Source organism: Cebus imitator, unplaced genomic scaffold (assembly GCF_001604975.1).
Source record: "Cebus imitator isolate Cc_AM_T3 unplaced genomic scaffold, Cebus_imitator-1.0 Scaffold11, whole genome shotgun sequence".
Classification (NCBI taxonomy): domain Eukaryota; kingdom Metazoa; phylum Chordata; class Mammalia; order Primates; family Cebidae; genus Cebus; species Cebus imitator.
The window spans coordinates 10,852,084-10,871,626 of record NW_016107326.1 but is presented as its reverse complement, the minus strand read 5'-3'; the positions used below and the strand labels follow the sequence as shown (position 1 = coordinate 10,871,626).

Sequence of the window (19,543 nt, the reverse complement as noted above, 5' to 3'; positions counted from 1 at the left end):
TGAGAATAGTGAAGCCATTGATGGAAATAGTAAGATTAGGATGACAGCTTATATAGACATGAGAGAGAGAAAAAGATAAATTTAAGTTTTAGGCATGCTGATTTTGTGTCAATCATGATATAATCAACAGGAAATATTCCACAGAATGCAGAAAATAAAATAAATAAACAAATGAAAAGGTGGGATCTGGGTTGAGACTAGGAACAAAAAGATGTGAATTAATATCCTATGACTGACTTACAGGGAGAACAGAGTGTCAAGGACTGGAATGGCCCAAGAAGTAGGAGAAAAAAAGAAGTGGCATGCCATAAATTAAACCAAGATGTGGCATAATATAAATACTGGGCTTCCTCTTGCGTTTTTACTTCCTGGAGATCACTCCCTATCAACAGAGCTCACTTATTCCTTTTTTTATTTTCATAACTTTTTAGTTCATGTATAAACATATACAAGGGAAGTACACAAATAACACATTACAAAAAATAAACATACCCATTTAACTACCATCCAGGACTTTAAAAAAAGTGGGGGTGGGCAGTGCTAGCACCCCAGGATCCTTCTTTTGACCCCCTCCAATCACTACCTCCACCTTCATTCACAAAAGTAACCATCAGAGTATATACTAACTTCTAACACCATAAATAGTTTTGTCTGCTTTTGAATGTTTGAGTATGCTTATAAGATTTATTCATGTTGTTTTGCATAGCTGTACTTCATTTTCACCGCTATATGGTATTCACTAAATAAATATGTAACAATTTACTATTTTTCATTCATTCTACTTTCCCTCAGCTTAATTCTACTTCTCATTCTATTTCATTCTACTTTTGATGGGCATTTGTGTTGTTTTGAATTTTTGACTATTAAAATGATGTTGCTATGAATCTATCTTTTAATACATACTGCATATATTTCTGTTGATTACCTATCTAGGAGGGAAGCTTCTGGGTTACAGAGTATGTAGTATGTTAGACTTCAGTAGAAAAGGTCAAACACTTTTCCAAGTGATTGTAGCAACTGACATACCCACCACGTATAAGAACTCTGATAGCTTCATATCCTTGCCTTCACTTGCCAATGTCAGTATTTTTCATTTTAGCAATTCTGGCAGCGATGTAGTGGTGTTTCATTGTGGTTTTAATTAAAATTTCCTCATTGCTAATAAGGTTTAACTGCTTTTTCATATTTTTACTGACCATTTGAATATTCTCTTTTGGGAAGTGTCTGTTTTAGTATCTTGCCTATTTTTCGAGAGACTTGTCCATATTTTTCTTACTGGTTTGTAATTTTTTTTTTTCTCTCTCTCCCTACACAAACTCACACACACACACACACACACACACACACACACGCACACAAAATATTGATAGAGGCAGGAGGCAGAAAAATTATTGGCAGACAGGGGCATGTCCTCAGCAAAACCCCACCTTCGAGCCTAAAAGCCTGAAACCCAGAGCCCAAAGTGAGAACTTCCATCCCTGTGTGCCCATTTTCTCCCAATTGGTTCTTTCTGAATAAGGTCTTTTTACCAATTGAATGTTGTCTTCTAAAACTATGGCCTGGCCTGCCCCACATCTTGTGCCTATAAAGACCCCAGACTCAGCCAGTAGAGAGAAGCAGCAGCTGAACTTCGGAGACAGGTGGCATGACTTCAGAGATGGCAGATGGACACTGGAGAGAGGCGACTTGACTTCAGGCGGAATGACCTGCCCTTCCCATCCTCTTTCCAGATCCCTTCTCTGCTGAAAGCCACTTTCACCACTCCATAAAATTCTCTGCATTCACCATCCTTCAATTAGAGGATGAAGAGGGCAGTTGCCCCACACAAGGCAAAGGACTCACTAAGCTGATAACACATTTCTGTCCAGCAGAGCTAAGAGAGGCTTGTAACATGCCCTCTAGCACCTTGAGGTCGCAGGCACCCTTATCAGGATGCTGCCACAGGGCCTGAATGGAGTTTGCTCCTGCCAGTGCTAAAGCAGCTGGTCAATTCCTGTACCTGCTTGCCTACACGCTCCCTCCCGTGAGGGGTGATGTGCAGCTGGACCCAAGTGAATGGAGTTTGCTCCTGTCAGCATTGAAGCGGCCAGCCAGTTCTTGTACTTGTTCGCTCCTGTGCTCCCTACTGCCAGGGGTTGAGTGGTGTGGGCTGAGTAAACAGGGCACCCCTGTCATGAGTACCTTGAAGGGGTCAAGAAAATATCTTGCATCAATATGAACTCCTTTATTGGGTATGAGTTACAAATACCTTCTCCCATTCTGTGTCTTCTTTTCACTTTATAAATGTGTAGTTCAATGAACAGAATGCTTAATTTTAACATATCTAAATTATGTTAATAGTTTCCTCCCCAACAATAAATGCATTTGGGCATGAGTTCTACCTTATCTGGTATCAAGTTTGCAAACCCTGGTTTCATTTTATTTGCATTTTCTCAGTATAATTGTGTCTGATCTTTTATGTGTGGCCTTTCATCCTATTTGTCATGTTATGTTTGTATATAGAACACACATGTAAAGTCTTCACTGCTCTCTCCGCTGGATTTAAAAATTTATTATTATTTTTTTATTTTCTGGTAGTTCTGTATCTTTGTTCTAATGATTACTGTTACATTATATTCTAATTTCTTCTTTCGATTGTATTTAAGGTATTATCCTTTCTATGAGCAGTCATGAAATTAGCTAGTTAATATCTCCCCTCACTCTTCTCATTTAACAAAGTGTTATCCCCAGCTAATAACTATGAGTGATCATCAAGCTTATTATACATTTTCAGAATACTCTTCTCCCATTTTGAGAGTTGAAAATAAAATCTATATTGTAGCACATATAGCATTCAATATTATTCCATCATCTTTAACTCCAACAGTCTTTATTCTGCTATTAAATATATTCTATGCTCACTATCAGACCTTTAACCAAAGCTACTTATCCCAATGATTTCAGCTCATTCCCTGTAACAGATTTCTCAGAAAAGTTTCTTTAGATTAGTGGGAAAACAACCACAAACTCAAAGTGTTTTTCCTATTCTCTCCCTCCACAGCAATCATCACGGAAACTTGTGACCAAATATGGGGGATTTCACCCCAACAAACAAGCAATCAATTTGCAGCAGACATCAGTTGAGTGTCCTCCAATTCAATTATGACACTATCTACCTGCAGATGCTGTCAGATCCCAAAGATTGAGGGGTCTGTCCCACAAGACTGCCCCCATACCTTTCAGACACTAGTTGCAAGTCTATGCTTCCAGAACTTCCGACTGAATGGCTTCAAGTTGGGGTTCCCACATTTCCCTCTCTGGGTTCAATTAGTTTGCTGCAGCAGCTCACAGAACTCATGGAAGCATATTTACCAGTTTATTATGAAGATATCACAAGAGATACATATAAAGAGGTGCACAGAACAAGGACTGGGGTAAGCGACATGGAACTTCCACGTCTTCCCTGGGGGCACCAACCTCCACGAACTTCCATGTGTTCATCTATCCAGAAGTTCTCCTAACCCTGTCCTTTTAGGTTTTTATGGAGGCTTCATTACACAGGTGATATGGTTTGAATGTCTGTCCCCTCCAAATCTCATGTTGAAATGTGATTCCCAATGTTAAAGACGGGGCCCGGTGAGAAGTGACTGGATGGATCACGGGGGCAGATTCCTCATGAATGGTTTAGCACCATCCCCTTGGTGATAACTGTGTACTCACTCAGTTAATTCATACAAGATCTCGTTGTTTAAAGGCCTGGAACCTCTCCTACCTCACTCTCTTGCTTCTTTTCTTGCTATGTGATCCATCTGCTCCCCTTTCGCCTTCCACCATGACTGTAGGCTCACTGAGGACCTTACCAGAAGATGCTGGCAACATGTTGCCTATACAGCCTGAAGAACTGTGAGCCAATTAAAATTTTTATAAATTACCCTCTGTTCGATATTTCTTCTAGTGACACAAAAATAAATTAACACAAGAGGCATAGCTGGTTAAAACACTGGCTATTGGTGATCAACTTAACTCTAAGCCTCCTTTACTCCCTGGAGGTTGGGCTCCAAAATCAAAGTAATTTTTTTATTCAGTTTCCTATTAATCTATTTTGCCTAAACTTTAATCTTCTACCTATATTATTTTCTAAAAATAACAACTGAACAATTTTTATTTTAAATATAAGCAGGTTTTAATTTCTTTAACTGTCTTATGGATAAATACTCCAAGTATTTTTATATTTTTAGTACAGACGGAGTTTCACCACGTTGAGGCTGGGTTCGAACTCCTGACCTCAAGTGATCCACCGCCTCAACCTCCCAAAGTGCCAGGATTACAGGTGTGAGCCAGGTGTGAGCCACTGCATCCAATCCTCAGGAAAATTATAATCAAGGCAAAGGGGAAGCAAGCAAGTACATGTCCAGAGCAGGAGGAAGGTGGGGGAGATGTTACGTACTTTTAAACAACCAGATCTTATGATAACTATCCTGAGAACAGCATCAAAGGGAAAATCGTCCCCATGATCCAATCATTTCCCACCAGGCCCCACCTCCAACATTACAATTTGACATAAGGTTTGTGGGGGAACCAGACCTAAACCATATCATTCTTCCAAAGTGCTGGTATTACAGGTGTGAGCCACTGTGCCTGGCCTGTACTCACAGTTTAAGAAAAGATAGTTCATTTAAGAATATCATTCATGAAGCAGCAAAATGTCTTAATTTTTTAAAATCTTGATCCTTGAGAACATGTTTTTTCAATATTCTATGTGGTGAAGTGGGAAGCATGCAAAAGCATTTCTGCTGTATAGCAAGCTATGCTGTCTCAAGGAAAAAATACTCATCCGGTTGCTTGAGCTGCAAGCTAAACATGTTGTGTGTGGAACATCATTTTAATTTGAAAGAAGAACAAACTATGATTATTCAGATTAAAATATTTGGCAGACATGGTCTTGAGAATAAACAAAAGAACCTGTTTCTTTAAGACAATAACTGACAGTATTTGTTGCCAAAAATAAAAATTTGAGCTTTCATGTGAAAAACAGAATTTTGGAAAACCTGAACCCATCAGCATGAGCTTGACAACATCTCAACATTTAAAGATTTTTCTGATGAGACTGGTGAAACTAACGAATGTGATTTTAAAATACTGCATGAGATGTGTCAACATTTGGAAGATTTGCATAACTTGAAGAACCATTTCAAAATGCCCAGTGTATGATGTTATAAAATCATGCCTCGGTATAAGATCCATTCAAAGTGCTAGAAAGACCAATGTATTTTAATGCAACAGTGTATAAAAAGTTCATTTATATAGTTTAAGATTCCACATTGCAACTAATCTATAAGATGACCCCTTGTCAACTTTTACTACCAAAGAAGAATATCCACAGTTATCTGAAAAGGCTGTTAAAATACTCCTTCCTTATCTAACTACAGATGTCTGTGAGATCAAATTTTCTTCCAATTGTTACACCATAACATATCACCACAGATTAAATACAAAAGCAGATGTGAGAATTCAGTTATCCTCTAGTAAGCCAGGAATTTAAAGGTTTGAAAAAATATAAAACAATGCTATTCTTCTAAAAAAATTTTTTGTTTTGCAAAATACAATTACTTTTAAATTTAAAATCATTTATATTAACATGTAATTAGTTTATTGTTATTTTTAAAAGATGTCATAAATAGTCAAAGTTTTCTCAGTTTAATTTCTAATACAATAAATTTGACTATATATAACCCATATTTTAAAAAAGAGCTCTTTGGGGTTCTCAAAATTTGTAAGAATGCAAAGGTGTCCAGAAACCAAAAAGTTTGAGAACCTTGACTTAGATTTTCTGAGAAAAGGTTCATGTGGCTACACTATATAGAGAAGGGGTACACAATCTTTTGGCTTCCCTGGGCCACACTGGAAGAATTGTCATGGGCCACACATAAAATACACTAACACTAATGACAGCTGTGAGCTAAAATTAAAACACACACACACACACACACACACACACACACACACACACACACACACAAAATCTCATAATGCTTTAAGGAAGTTTACGAATTTGTGTTGGGCTGCATTCAAAGCTGGCCTGGGCCACATGTAGCCTATAGGCTGAGGGTTGCACAAGCTTGATACAGAGTAAGAGGAAAGAATGGTAAGAGACATAGGAGGGATACCCAAAGGCTGGATCACACAGAGCCTATCTGCCATAATTAAGAGTTTGAATTTTATTCAAAGAGCAATTGAGGAATTTATGGTTTTTTTATTTTTTATTTATTTTTTTGAGATGGAGTTTTGCTCTTGTTGCGCAGGCTGGAGTGCAATGGTACGATCTTGGCTCACTGCAACCTCTGCCTCCTGGGTTCAAGCGATTCTCCTGCTTCACCTCCCAAGTAGCTGAGATTACAGGCATGCACCACCATGCCAGACTAATTATATTTTTAGCAGAGACAGGGTTTCACCATGTTGCTCAGGCTGGTCCCAAACTCTTGACTTCAGGTGATAATGCCCACCTTGGTCTCCTAAAGTGCTAGGATTACAGGCATGAGCCACCTCACCCAGCCCTAATTTTTTTTTTTTTAAAGGCAGCTATGTGTAATATGAGAGACAACATAAATGAACTGAGTTGGGGGATGTGAAATGGAAACTAGTTGATAAATCTGACATGTACCTTTGAAAGTTAAAGTACTTTGCTGTAAACCTCTAATGAAGATCCAATCAATACAAAATGTTTCCATTTAAATGCCAAAGCACTCAGTTGCTCTATGATCAAACTGGAAATGGGGTGGGGAGGAGAACCAGCCCACCCAATATTTTAGGAATATCACAAGTACTAAATCCATATTCAATATTCTCTTATTTAATAATGTTTAAAGTTATTTTTAATCAGTTTCAATTTTTTCTCAAAATGAGATGCCATGAAATATTAACTCACAAATTATATGCTTGTAAATTATATACCAGGGAAATAAATGAACCTGCAGATAAGTCATTCAGTAATGTGGCAGGCACTGTACACTATGAATACAGAGTCAACAAGACAGACGCCATTCCAGCTCTCATGAACCTTATATTACAGAATGATTGTAGTTAATCTTTAAAGATTTACAGCAGAACACCAGATGTGTTTCAAACACATTCATTCACTCAAATAAACATTGAGTACTCACTGTGTACCACAATCTGGGGACAAAAGAATGAAAAAGATAGATTCTAGAAGTTCCCCAAATAATATATTTCCAGGCTGGGCATGGTGGCTCACACCTGTAATCCCAGAACTTTGGGAGGCCAAGGTGAGTGGACTGCTTGAGCACAGATCAAGACCAACCTGGGCAACACAGTGAGGTTTGGTCTCTACAAAAAATACAAAGAATTAGCTGGGCGTGGTGGTATGTGGCTGTAGTCCCAGCTACTTGGGAGGCTGAGGTCAGAGGATCTCTTGAGCCAAGGAGGTAGAGGCTGCACTGAGCCATGATTGTGTCACTGCACTCCAGCTTGGGCAACAGAGTGGGACCTTGTCTCAAAAAAAAAAAGGTAAAAAGATTGCATTTCCAATTGTGATGCAAAGTGTAGTAAGCACTATTTGAAAGACGTGTGTGATGTATCAATTCAGAAAGAGGTGAGGGGAGGTAGTCAGAAGTTCTCTGAGCTTTAAATAGAGATCTGCTAATGTAGGGAGTGGAAATGGAAAGGTGAGATATGAAAACACCTGACAGATGAGATAGGGAGTAACTAGTTCAAAATGGCTGGTATTTAACACGAGTTCAATTCCCAATTTTAAAAAGGGGCCAAATACCAATTCTGTAATCCATATACAAACCAATCTGATATCTATTCCAAAGGAGTTACGCAGCACTCATTGTGGTTTGGGAGCATGGAAGCAAAAAATACAAACAAACAAACAAAACTTTCAGAAACCAAACTAGGTTCACAAAAAGATAATGCTACCTTCTAAATCAGCTTCACATGTATAAAGATGTGGCAATTGCTAATTACAGTACAATGTAACAAATCTAGCAGTACAAGTAAGTTCAAGGCCTAGGGCAGGCTCTACCTATAAAGAGCAGAGAGGAGTGGAGTAAGGAAAGTCCTCACTGAGACAGTGATGTAAGTAGAGTCTTAAAAGATGAGTGGGTATCTGATACTCCAGACAAAGGGTACAGAGAAGGCATTATACACCAAAGCCTGTGCCAAAGTAGAGGTGCCATAAAAGAGCAAGGCCTATTTAGAGAACTGCAAATAGACCAGTTTTATTGAGGCAAAAGCAGCTAAGAAGGGGTGATAAAAGATAAGGACAGACAGGGCACACTGATCACTGTGCCAAAGAATTTGAATTTTAGGGAGACACAGAAAGAAAAATGACAGAATCAGATTTGTCTTTTTAAATACAAACCATTAATAATTCCAGAATGATCAGGCAACAACAGGATGGTTTGGAGGGAATAATAAATGATTAGGAGACTATTTTAGGAATATACAAAAAGCATAAGGACCTTAATTATGCAGAATATCCTAATCTTATCTCATTATCTTTCCCAGACCTGCTCCACCTTTTCCTGTATTCATTACTTAAGTAAATAGTAATGTATTAACTTCCCAGGGCTGTTATAAAAAATTTCCCAAGGCTGGGCGCAGTGCCTCATGCTGGTAATCCCAACACTTTAGGAGGCTGAGGTGGGAGGATCACTTGAAGTACGGAGTTCAGAGCAGCCTGGACAACATGGTAAAACACATCTCTACTAAAAATACAAAAATTAGCTGGGCGTGGTGGCTGGCGTCTATAATTCCAGTTGCTTGGGAAGCTGAGGCAGAGAATCACTTGAACCCAGGAGGCAGATGTTGCAATGAGCTGAGATTGTGCCACTGCACTCCAGCCTAGGCAACAGAGAGACTCTCTCAAAAAAAAAAGTAATAATAATTAATTTTTAAAAATTTACTATAAACATCGTGGCTTAAAACAAGTTTATTCTTTCACAGTTCAGAATGCCAGAAGTTTGAAATAAGGTATTGACAGGGATGGTTACTTCTGGAGATCCAGTGCCTCTCTCCTAGCTTTCAGTGCTGTTGGCAATCATGGGCATCGCTTGGCTTGTAGATACATCACTTCAATCTCTGTTTCCATCTTCACACAGCCTTCTTCTCTGTGTCTGTGTGTGGCCTTTTCTGTCCCCTATCAGCATACTTTCATTGGATTTAGGGCCCCCTCCAATCCACTACAATCTTACCTCCATCTTTACATAATGACACCCTCAAAGACCCTCTTTCTAAATAAGGTCATATTCTGAGGTTTCAGGTGGACATGATTTTTGGAGGGATACGATTCAACCCACTACTGATATTGACCAATACATTTCCCAAACAGAAATGTTATCCTTAACCCTTTCTCTTATCTTCTGTATCTACATAATTAACAAATTGTCAATTCTCCTTCCTTAGTATTTATCTCCTTTTCATCAGCCCATTACCACTTTCACTTCAATAACACACTTGTCTGTAAAACAAACTCCGTTGTTATAACATTGAATAAACCTAGTTATTACTCTCATTTCCATGCCTGTACCTAAATGGATATGCATTGCTAGAGAAAGTCACACAACAGGACAGACTGGTTACACTATAATGTATGATAACTAACCCCACGCAGGTCCTCAACAATGCCTGGCAGTCCTGTTTCTAAGGCCAACTGGCTCTTCCACAATTATTTCAAACCTCTTCTACTAGCCTCATGCTCTTATTCTCACCTACTTTCAGCAACTGACCTGGGCTCCTATTTTACAGAAAAAAAAGAAACCACCAAACAAAAACTTCCACAATCTCCTACTGTCTGCTCTCATTCTCTCTAAGTAGCTGTTATTACAAAATCTTACTAATATTAATCACCCTACTCTTTTTCTATATTTGGCTTTTCTCTCAAGCAGATGCTTCTCACAGACTTATTTTATTTTTACTTGAAAACAAAACCTCCCTTGTACCCTCTACTCTCACTTCTTGCTATCTATTCAGCCACACTCATTCTTTTTGCTTTTCTCTCCACCTCCTCCATCCCTCATCAGACGTAAATATGTGTTTGTGCAGAGACTGATTTCCCTAGCTTTGTAGCCTCAGGCCTCTTACTTAATTCCTGTAAAGTTGGAATAACCATACTAATAAGCCTGTCTCACAGGAATATTGTGAGAATTGGATGAATCAATTTATATAAAAGACTCATAAGAGAGCGTAGCCCATGGTAATTGATCAATAAGGTTGGCAATATTGTTATTGCTAATAATATAACATATTCATCTATCTGTTCAGGAAGCCAGCTGCACAAGACTGCCATCTTGGGTTTATCCTGAATTCTCTCATCCCTCTGTTCCAATCCATCTCTAGATTTTTTTTTATTTATATCTCTCCAGTTTCTTTTGTTCTGAATACTTTCCCCTACCTCCATTATCTTACTCCACAATATCAATAATCTCACAAAAACAGAAGCCTTCTAAACAATTTTCTACATTCATTCACGTCATTCTCTCCAACTTTCTCCATACCATAGCCAGAGTGAACTATTCTAACTTCATATCTGAGGTTACTAACTGGTTTAAAACACTTCCCACCATTATGATAAAGGCCTAAATCTTTTTGCATGGCCTATAAAGCCATGTAGAAATGGTACCACCCTATCAAACTTATCTTGCATCTTGCTTCTTTTGTCCTCTTCTCTTGTGGCACAGACCAACTCTCCTGAATCTTCAAATGCACTATGCTCTTGCCCATCACAGGTGCTTTTCACTTCCCATTCCCTCTACCGCAATGTTGAATGGCATTCCTATTTCTCCTAGCTTAATTCATTTCTACTCACACATAATTCCTTTATGTCTTAGCTCAATAATTTCCTCAAAGAAGCCTTTGTTAACATCCCAAAATAGGGTCTCATACTCTTATGTACGTTTCATAGTATTCATCAAAGTTGCAGTTTCTCATTTACATGATTATTCTCCCAACAAATTCCTCCAATAGAATCCAAGCTCCATAACAGCAATGACTACATCCCTTTTTCGCTCTCCACTGTATCCCAAGCACCCAATACAGCATCTAGCACATAATTTGTGTTCGTAAGTAAGTACTGGATCAATATTAAACTTAAGCTTCAATGCTGCAAAACAGCCTGTTTAAAAACAGGACAGATTTAAAGCAGCAAAGGGACAAGTATATCAACAGTTCATTATCAATGTGGCTCTAGATCAAAGTTAAAAGTTTCTCTACTGATGGTTATGAACAGTAAATCACTTCAAAGAAATACTAACGGAGCAACTACTGAAGGATAGGAGGGTGTGACAGAAGATGCACTGTGCTGTTATTTTAAAAAATGACTAGAAGGCAAAACACTGTATTACAAGGCAGAGGTGAGTTTTTTAAAGTATTGGTTCACAACCTTTGTTCTATTCCAACATACCTACTACTGCTACTATTACTATTCCTACTGTCAACCTAAAAGGAGAAGGCTGAGGCTCAAAATAAACTTTAGTTTACCTGAGCCAAAATGAGGACAGCTACCCAAGACATATCTTCCAGATGCCTGGAGAGTGCTCTGGCACCTGAGTTACAAGCAGGTTTTAAAGGGAAAAAGGAACAAGGCAGATACAAAGTTGCTTGATAAGAATTCTCATTGGTTTACAGTCACTGATTAGTGACTGGCTATCCACTGTTGCACGATAAGGTATGAATTATGGTGTCCAGTATATGGCATTTTATGGCTACTTGGCGTCAGTTAAATTCTACACAGAAGGTGGCTTCAAGAGATATCTACTTAGGTCAAAAGAGAGTGCCATAACTGCTGTTTCATTCCAATGCCTCTCTAGGCTTGACAATTTAAAGGAACTCACTTGTTCTTGTTTTTGTTTTTTTTTCAGTATGTTTCTGGGGAATAGGTGGTGTTTGGTTACATGAATAAGTTACTTAGGGGTGATTTCTAAGATTCTGGTGTACCCATCACCTGAGCAGTGTACACTGTACCCATTGTGTAGTCTCTTAAACCTCATTCCCTTCCCACCCTTTACTCCAGATCCCCAAGGTCCATTGTATCATTCATATGCCTTTGCATCCACCTAGCTTAGCTCCCATGTATGACAACATACATTTGGTTTTCGATTCCTGAGTTACTTCACTTAGAAAAATGGTCTCCGATCAGTTCCATCCAGGGTGCTGCAAATGCCATTATTTCATTCCTTTTTATGGCTAAGTAGTATTCCATAGTGTGCATGCATGTGTATGTGTATATATATACACATATATACACACACACGCACACAGAAACACATGCACACACCCTATTTTCCTTATCCACTCATTGACTGATGGGCATTTGGGCTGTTTCCATATTTTTGCAACTGTGAGTTGTATTGGTATAAATATGCATGTGCAAGTATCTTTTTTATATGATGACTTCTTTTCCTCTGGGTAGATACCCAGGAGTCATACTGCTGGATCAAATGGTAGATCTACTTTTAGTTCTTTGAAGAATCTTCAGTGTTTTCCATAGTGGTTGTACTAGTTTACATTCCAACCAACAGTGCAAAAGTATTCCCTTTTCACTACATCCATGCCAACATTTATTATTTTTAAATTTTTTTAAGTATGGCTATTCTTGCAGGAGTAAGGTGGTGTTGCATTGTGGTTTTAATTTGTAGTCCCCTGATCATTAGTGATACTGAGTATTTTTTTCATATGCTTGTTAGCCATTTGTATCTTCTTTTGAGAATTATCTATTCATGTCCCTAGCCCTCTTTTTGATGGGATTGTTTGTTTTTTTGCTGATTTGTATGAATTCCTTGTAGATTCTGGATATTAGTCCTTTGTTGGATGTACAAATTTTGAAGATTTTCTCCCACTCTGTGAGTCGTCTGTTTACTTTGCTGATTATTTCTTTTGCTGTGCAGAAAGTTTTCAGTTTTAGTTTTAGTTTAGTTTTTAGTTTACTTAATTATAAGTCCCATCTATTTTTCTTTGTTTTTGTTATGTTTGCTTTGTTTTTGCTATGTTTGCTTTCTTAGTCATGAAGTCTTTGCATAAGCCAATATCTAAAAGGGTTTTTCCAATGTTATCTTCTAGAATTTTTCTGGTTTCAGGTCTTAGATTTAAGTCTTTGATCCATCCTGAGTTGATTTTTGTATATGGTAAGAGATGAAGATCCAGCTTCATTCTTCTAATGTGTCTTGCCAATTGTCCCAGCACCATTTGTTGACTAGGATGTCCTTTCCCCACTTTATGTTTTTATTTGATTTGTCAAAGATTAGTTGTCTCTAAGTATTTGACTTTATTTCTGGGTTTTCTATTGTGTTGCACTTGTCTATATGTCTGTTTTTATACCAGTACCATGCTGTTTTGGTGACTTTGGCCTTATAGTATAGTTTGGAGTTGGGTAATAGAAGCCTCCAGATTTGTTCTTTTTGCTTGGTCTTGCTTTGGCTATGTGGGCTCTTTTTTGGTTCCATATGAATTTTAGAATTTTTTTTCTAGTTCTGTGAAGAATAATGGTGGTATTTTGATGGGAATTGCATTGAACTTGTAGATTGTTTTTGGCAGTATGGTAATTTTCGCATTATTGACTCTACCCACGCATGAGTGTGGGATGTGTTTCCATTTGTTTGTATCACCTATGATTTCCTTCAGCAGTGTTTTATAGTTTTCTTTGTAGAGGTCTTTCACCTCCTTGGTTAAGTATATTCCAAAATATTTTAATATTTTGCAGGTCTTGTAAAAAGGGTTGGGTTCCTGATTCTCAGTTTGGTCACTGTGGTATATAGCAGGGCTACTGATTTGTATACATTAATTTTGTATCCTGAAACTTTGCTGAATTGATTTATCAGTTCTAGGAGCTTTATGGCTGAGTCTTCAGGGTTTTTTAGATATACGATCATGTCATCCGCAAACAGCAACAGTCTGACTTCCTCTTTACCAATTTGGATGCCCTTTATTTCTTTCTGTTGTTTGACTGCTCTGGTTAGGACTTCTAGTACTATGTTGAATAGAAGTGGTGAAAGTGTGCACATTCTTCACATTCTTCAGATAAAAAGTTTCTTTTCTTTTTTTTTCTTCTATAGTGCTACTACTATACTAATCAATGCCTGTGATTCCAGCTTAGCCATTAGTGGCTCACCATAGCAAAAATTCTCAAGTGGTGGAAAGTATAAGAGATGTGAGCAATTTGAAATGGCACCATGTCAAAATACGCTTATATTGTCTGCTATTTCCTTCTCCTCGGATATGCCTCTTCCCAAATATCACTTATGGCAAAAAGCAGTCACATAGATATCATTTATACTTAATTTTAAGATATAACCTATGTCCTCCAAAAACTAAAAATAGAACATATATACTGGGTATATATGCCCCCTAAAAAGGAAATCAGTATGTTGAACAATATGTGCACTCCCATGTTTATTGCAACACTTCACAACTGCCAAGATACAGAAGCAACCTATGTCTCCACAACTGATGAACAACAACAACAAAAAAGTGATGTATATACACAATGGAATACTACTCAGCCATAAAAAAGAATAAAATCCTGTCATTCAAGACCAAATGGATGAGCTTGAAGGACATTAAGTAAAATAAGCAAGGCACAGAAAGATAAATAATGCATGTTCTTACTCAAATGTAGACGCTAACAAAATTGATCTGCCAGCCATGGTGGCCCACACCTGTAACACCAGTACTTTGGGAGAGTGAGGCAGAAGGATCTCTTGAGCCCAGGAGTTCAAGACCAGCCTAGGCAACATAGTAAAACCCCATCTTGAAAGAAAGAAAAGAAAAGCAAGAAAAGGAATGGAAAGAAAAGAGAAAAAAAAAAGAAAAGAAAAAGGAAGGAAGGAAGGGAGGGAGGGAGGGAGGGGAAGGGAGGAAAAAGAAAAGAGAGAGGAAAGAAAGAGAGGAAAGAGAGAGGAAAGAAAGAAAGAAAGAAAGAAAGAAAGAAAGGAAAGGAAAGAAAGGAAAGGAAAGGAAAGGAAAGGAAAGGAAAGGAAAGGAAAGGAAAGGAGAAAAGAAAGAAAGAAAGAAAGAGAAAGAGAGAGAAAGAAAGAAAGAGAGAAAAGAAAAGAAAGAAGAAGGAGGGGAGGGGAGCGGAGGGGAGGGAAAGGGAAAGGGAAGGGGAAAGGGAAGGAAAGGAAGGAAGGATTAGCCAAGTATGGTAGCTCATGCCTATAGTTCCAGCTACTTGGGAGGCTGAGGCAGCAGGATCAATTGAGGCGGGAGTTGGCAGCCACAATGAGCTATGATCGCACCACTACACTCCAGCCCCAGTAACAGAGTGAAGACCTGACTCAAAAAAAAAAAGTTGCTCTCGTAGAAGCAGAGAACTGTGGTTACTTTAAGCTGGGAAGGGTGAGGCGGGTAGGAAGTTCTTGGTTAACACAGTGGTCACCAACCTTTTTGGCATCAGGGACTGGTTTTGTGGAAAACAATTTTTCCACAAGATGGCGTGGGGATGGTTTCATCAACAGGCATTAGATTCTCATAAGAAGCAGGCAACCTAGATACCTTGCATACGCAGTTCACAACAGAGTTTGTGCGCCTATGAGAATCTAGTGGCATCATTAATTTGACAGGAGGCAGAGCTCAGGCTGCAATGCTCACTCGCCCATTGCTCATCTCCTGCTGTACGACCAGTTCCTAAGTCTACGGACCAGTGATAGTCCACAGCCCAGGGTTGCGGACCCCAGGGTTAACAAAATTACAGCTAAACAGGAGGAAAACGTTCTAGTATTCTACAGCACCGTAAATGATTACAGTTAATAGTAGCTTAATGTATATTTCCAAACAGCTCAAAGAGCAGGTCTTGAATTTGTTTCTAACATGAATAAATAATGCTTGAGGTGATGGATATGCTAATTACCCTAATTTGATCATTATTCATTATGTGTACCCAAATACCACACTGTGCCCCCAAATAGGTAAATTATTATGTCAATTAAAAATAAAAAAGAATAACCCTAATAAAACATTCAAATAAAAAAGTAACCTATGACTTTTTTGCAGCGAAATTTAATATTTTAATAATGAACATAGTGTTTAATGTTAACTATATTATAAATTACCAAAATTGGAGGTATCTGTGCCTTCATTATATAAAAATATTTTATTACGGCAATATGATTTAAGGTATTAACCTCTGAAACCACGTTTGTCATATCAAACCATAAGTGGTCTCAAATATATCTTAATGTCCACATAATTAAAACAATAGAACTAATTCAATCTGACCCTTATTAAAATGCAAAAAAGGGCAAGAAAATACGGAAATTGTTTCAAGATTTCAAACAATACATAGAGCAATCCTGAAATTCTGTAGACAGTACAGCAGCAAATCTACTTTGAAAAGCACTGCTGACAATGAACCTCTTTCCACAGCAATACACAATTGATTCCATGAAAACGGCAGAAGCTGCTAAATGTTTACAGATTAACACCAAAGACAGATAAGTCGACTGTAACTGAAAAAAACATGAACAAACAACAAAAATCGTTAGTTTTTTTTCCCTTCCCATTTTCCTAAGATCTTTAAATCAAGAGTTTCAAGCATGTTTAAAAAACATGCTCACAAAAATAAAAAAATTAAAAAAAAGAAAGAACAAAAAACATGCTTACATTGTGATATGCTAGCATTTCTTATTTTGATAAACAATGCACCCTCCTAAACTAGGACATAAAGTCAGAATATGCTATTACAATTTCTGAAAAAAGAACATGCACAATTTATTACAATTCTCAATACTCATCTAAAATATTTAAAGACAAAAAAATGGAGCACCACCTCCTACTCAAAAAATTATCCTTCCAAATTTCCATTTTTATATCTGACATCAAAAAAAGTTTAAAGTTTCCTTAGGTCATTTTAAAAATAAAATATTGTTTCATTTTTAAAAAGTTGCTAATGCCTGGTTAATACTGCAGTTGTAAATGATATGAAACTTCTCATGCGATGTTTTAGTCCACTTTCAGTTGCTTATAACAGAATATCAGAAACTAGGTAATTTATAAAGAAAAGGAATTTATTTCTTACAGTTATGGAGACAGAGAAGTCCAAGGTTGAGAGACCAGATCTGGTGAGAGCCTTCTTGCTGGTAGATGATCTGTACGGAGTATGGAGGCAGCATAGGATGTCACATGACAAGAGGGCTGAGCATGCTAACATGCTTACTCAGATCTCTCTTCCTTTCCTTATAAGCCACCAGTTCCACACTCCTATAACTCATTCATCCATTAACCCAATAATATATCAATCTATGAGTGGATTAATCAATTCGTAAGAACAGAGTACTCGTGATCCAGTCTCCTCTTAAAGGCCCCACATTGGAGATTCAATACTGTCACACTGGGGATTAAGTTTCCCACATATGAAATTTGGGGGACACATTTGAATTATACTATGTGGCAAAAGCTACTCTTAATCTTTGTTATTTAAAGCTAGCGAACTAATGGCCAGGCACAGTGACTCATGTCTGTAATCAAAGCGCTTTGGGAGGACGAGACAGGAGGATCACTTGAGGCCAGGAATTCAAGACCAACCTGGGCAATAAAGCAACTCCATATCTATTTTTTAAAAATATAGTAAGATAAAATAAAATGAAATAAAGCTAAGGTACCATTTCTAAAAAACACTAAATGCAATTTCACTATCTGAGAAAAATAGCTTTCTTGTGGAAATTACTAATAAAGACATCAAGAGACGTTTTCATTTACCTACAATAAGAAGTGATTATCTTCATATTAGCACTTTCTAATCTTTTCAAAAAGGATAGAAGAAATCAACATTTCTCTCAGTGGAGAAGAACCACAAATTCTTGGAAATGTAAATCTATGTCAATCATAGATTAATTATGCCAAGTACTTCATGACTAATAGGAGAGAAAGAATGCTGACCACTAGGCAAGGAGAGGATGTTTATCTGACATTCATATTGATATGGATACAATGGGCATTCCCAATTACAACTAGTAACAATGATTTCTTAGGAAAGCTAATGTTCAAAGAACTTTGTACATCACTGATTATCCCATTTTTATCTATTATACTTTTTGAAAAGAAAGACCTATTCTCTTAAATTGCCTAGTTAGAAAGCACTCTTTATGCAATAATGTTAATCGATCATGATTTCTAAATATTGTAATAATGCTCTTTTTAAATTTTCTGCACAATGTGACAGTTTTTTTGTGTTTCTTTGAATCACAGCCACTCCATCCTCACCCACACACAGGATCAGAGATTAAAGCAAATGATTCTTTATACTCTCTTAAAAATAAATCTAGACTTTGGAAAATTACACAGTAATGTACAAGCATATAAAAACTCAGTGTCAGAAGTCATTTGAATAATTGCAGGGAGCTCTCTGGAGGTATCCGCCTGTAATTTAAGGACCAACTACGGATGTAAACCGAGAGAGACAATGATACTATCGTTATGCACCACGAAATTTTCCTAAGAGCTTTGATCAGATTCCCCTAAATAGTTTATGGATGTCTCTGTATGCAATCATAGGCGCTGACCGAGAAAAGTTAAAATGAAAATAATCAGGGCTGTATCTGTCTGAACATACACAAATTTGGTTTATCAATGTGAAAGTAGATGTGCAAAACCCAAACGTCAAAAGGTGGCCTACGGTATTTTCATGACAGAATCTTTGTTAGGTTTGTTAATGCAGCACGTACATGGGAGGCTAATGTAATTAGTTTCCTTCTCAGAGAGATACTAGGAAGTTGAATGACTGTACCCCGGGGAGACACACAAGTCAATCTAGGGACCTTTTTGTCGCCCACCCTCACCTCACTCCTTTCCTCCCCACACATAGACATGCACTCTCCTATTACATTTGAAGCCCCGGTGGGCAGTTTTCTAGTGTAGTTTCACTGGTGCATTAAATGGGATCTGACGCCACCGGGCAGCCTGAGGTTGGATGCCACAGCTGCCAGCGCCCACGGCTCACCTCCAGCTTGTGGTTGATTTGAGACACAGTCTGGGCTTTGTGGCAAAGCTGTGCAAAGCAGGAGCTCAGGCTGGTCATCTTCTGCCGCCCCTCATAAGTAATGTCCGCCTGGTCGGGATCGATCTCGCCCAGGAGCAGATCCACATCCACAAATGCCTTGTCGAATTCCTTCTCCAGCACCTCCAGCCACCGGAACATGGATACCCCGCCGGGGGAGACACCCACGGAGCAGGAGGCGCCCCCTGGGCCCCCTCCGGCTGCTGCTGGGCATGGGCCGCCCGCCGACATGGCGCCGTCAAGGGCCTCTCCCGACTGCTGAAGACCCTCGCCGCCCACCCTGCACGAGGGGAACTGCTGGGACTGACGGGACCCCCACGCGCGCACTCACGCTCCGTCACCTCCCTTCACCTCGCGCTGGTAACGCCAGCTACAGAACCCCAGAACCGCAAGAGTAACGAGGACGAGCCTGAGGCGGCAGCGGCGGCAACACACGGAAACCTTGGACCCTCCCACCTCCCAGCCCGCCCCCGCTGCGCATGCGTAGCGAAGAGCTGAGCGGACGCAGTCAGGAGGGACAAAATGGGCGGGGCCAGGAAGCAACCTTGGCCTATGAAA

At 38.6% G+C, this 19,543-nt stretch overlaps 1 protein-coding gene across 2 annotated transcripts in view; it reads right to left on the bottom strand.

The window, feature by feature from the left end:
* The window catches only part of GOPC (golgi associated PDZ and coiled-coil motif containing), a 41,319-nt gene extending 21,854 nt beyond the window's left edge, over positions 1 to 19,465 (bottom strand). For both annotated transcript variants that reach the window (XM_017497245.2, XM_017497253.2), the window contains exon 1: positions 18,929 to 19,465. In XM_017497245.2, the coding sequence (XP_017352734.1) occupies positions 18,929 to 19,216 (288 nt within the window). In that variant the 5' untranslated portion in view covers positions 19,217 to 19,465. The remainder of the gene's footprint in view (positions 1 to 18,928) is intronic.
* Positions 19,466 to 19,543: the final 78 nt, after the last annotated feature.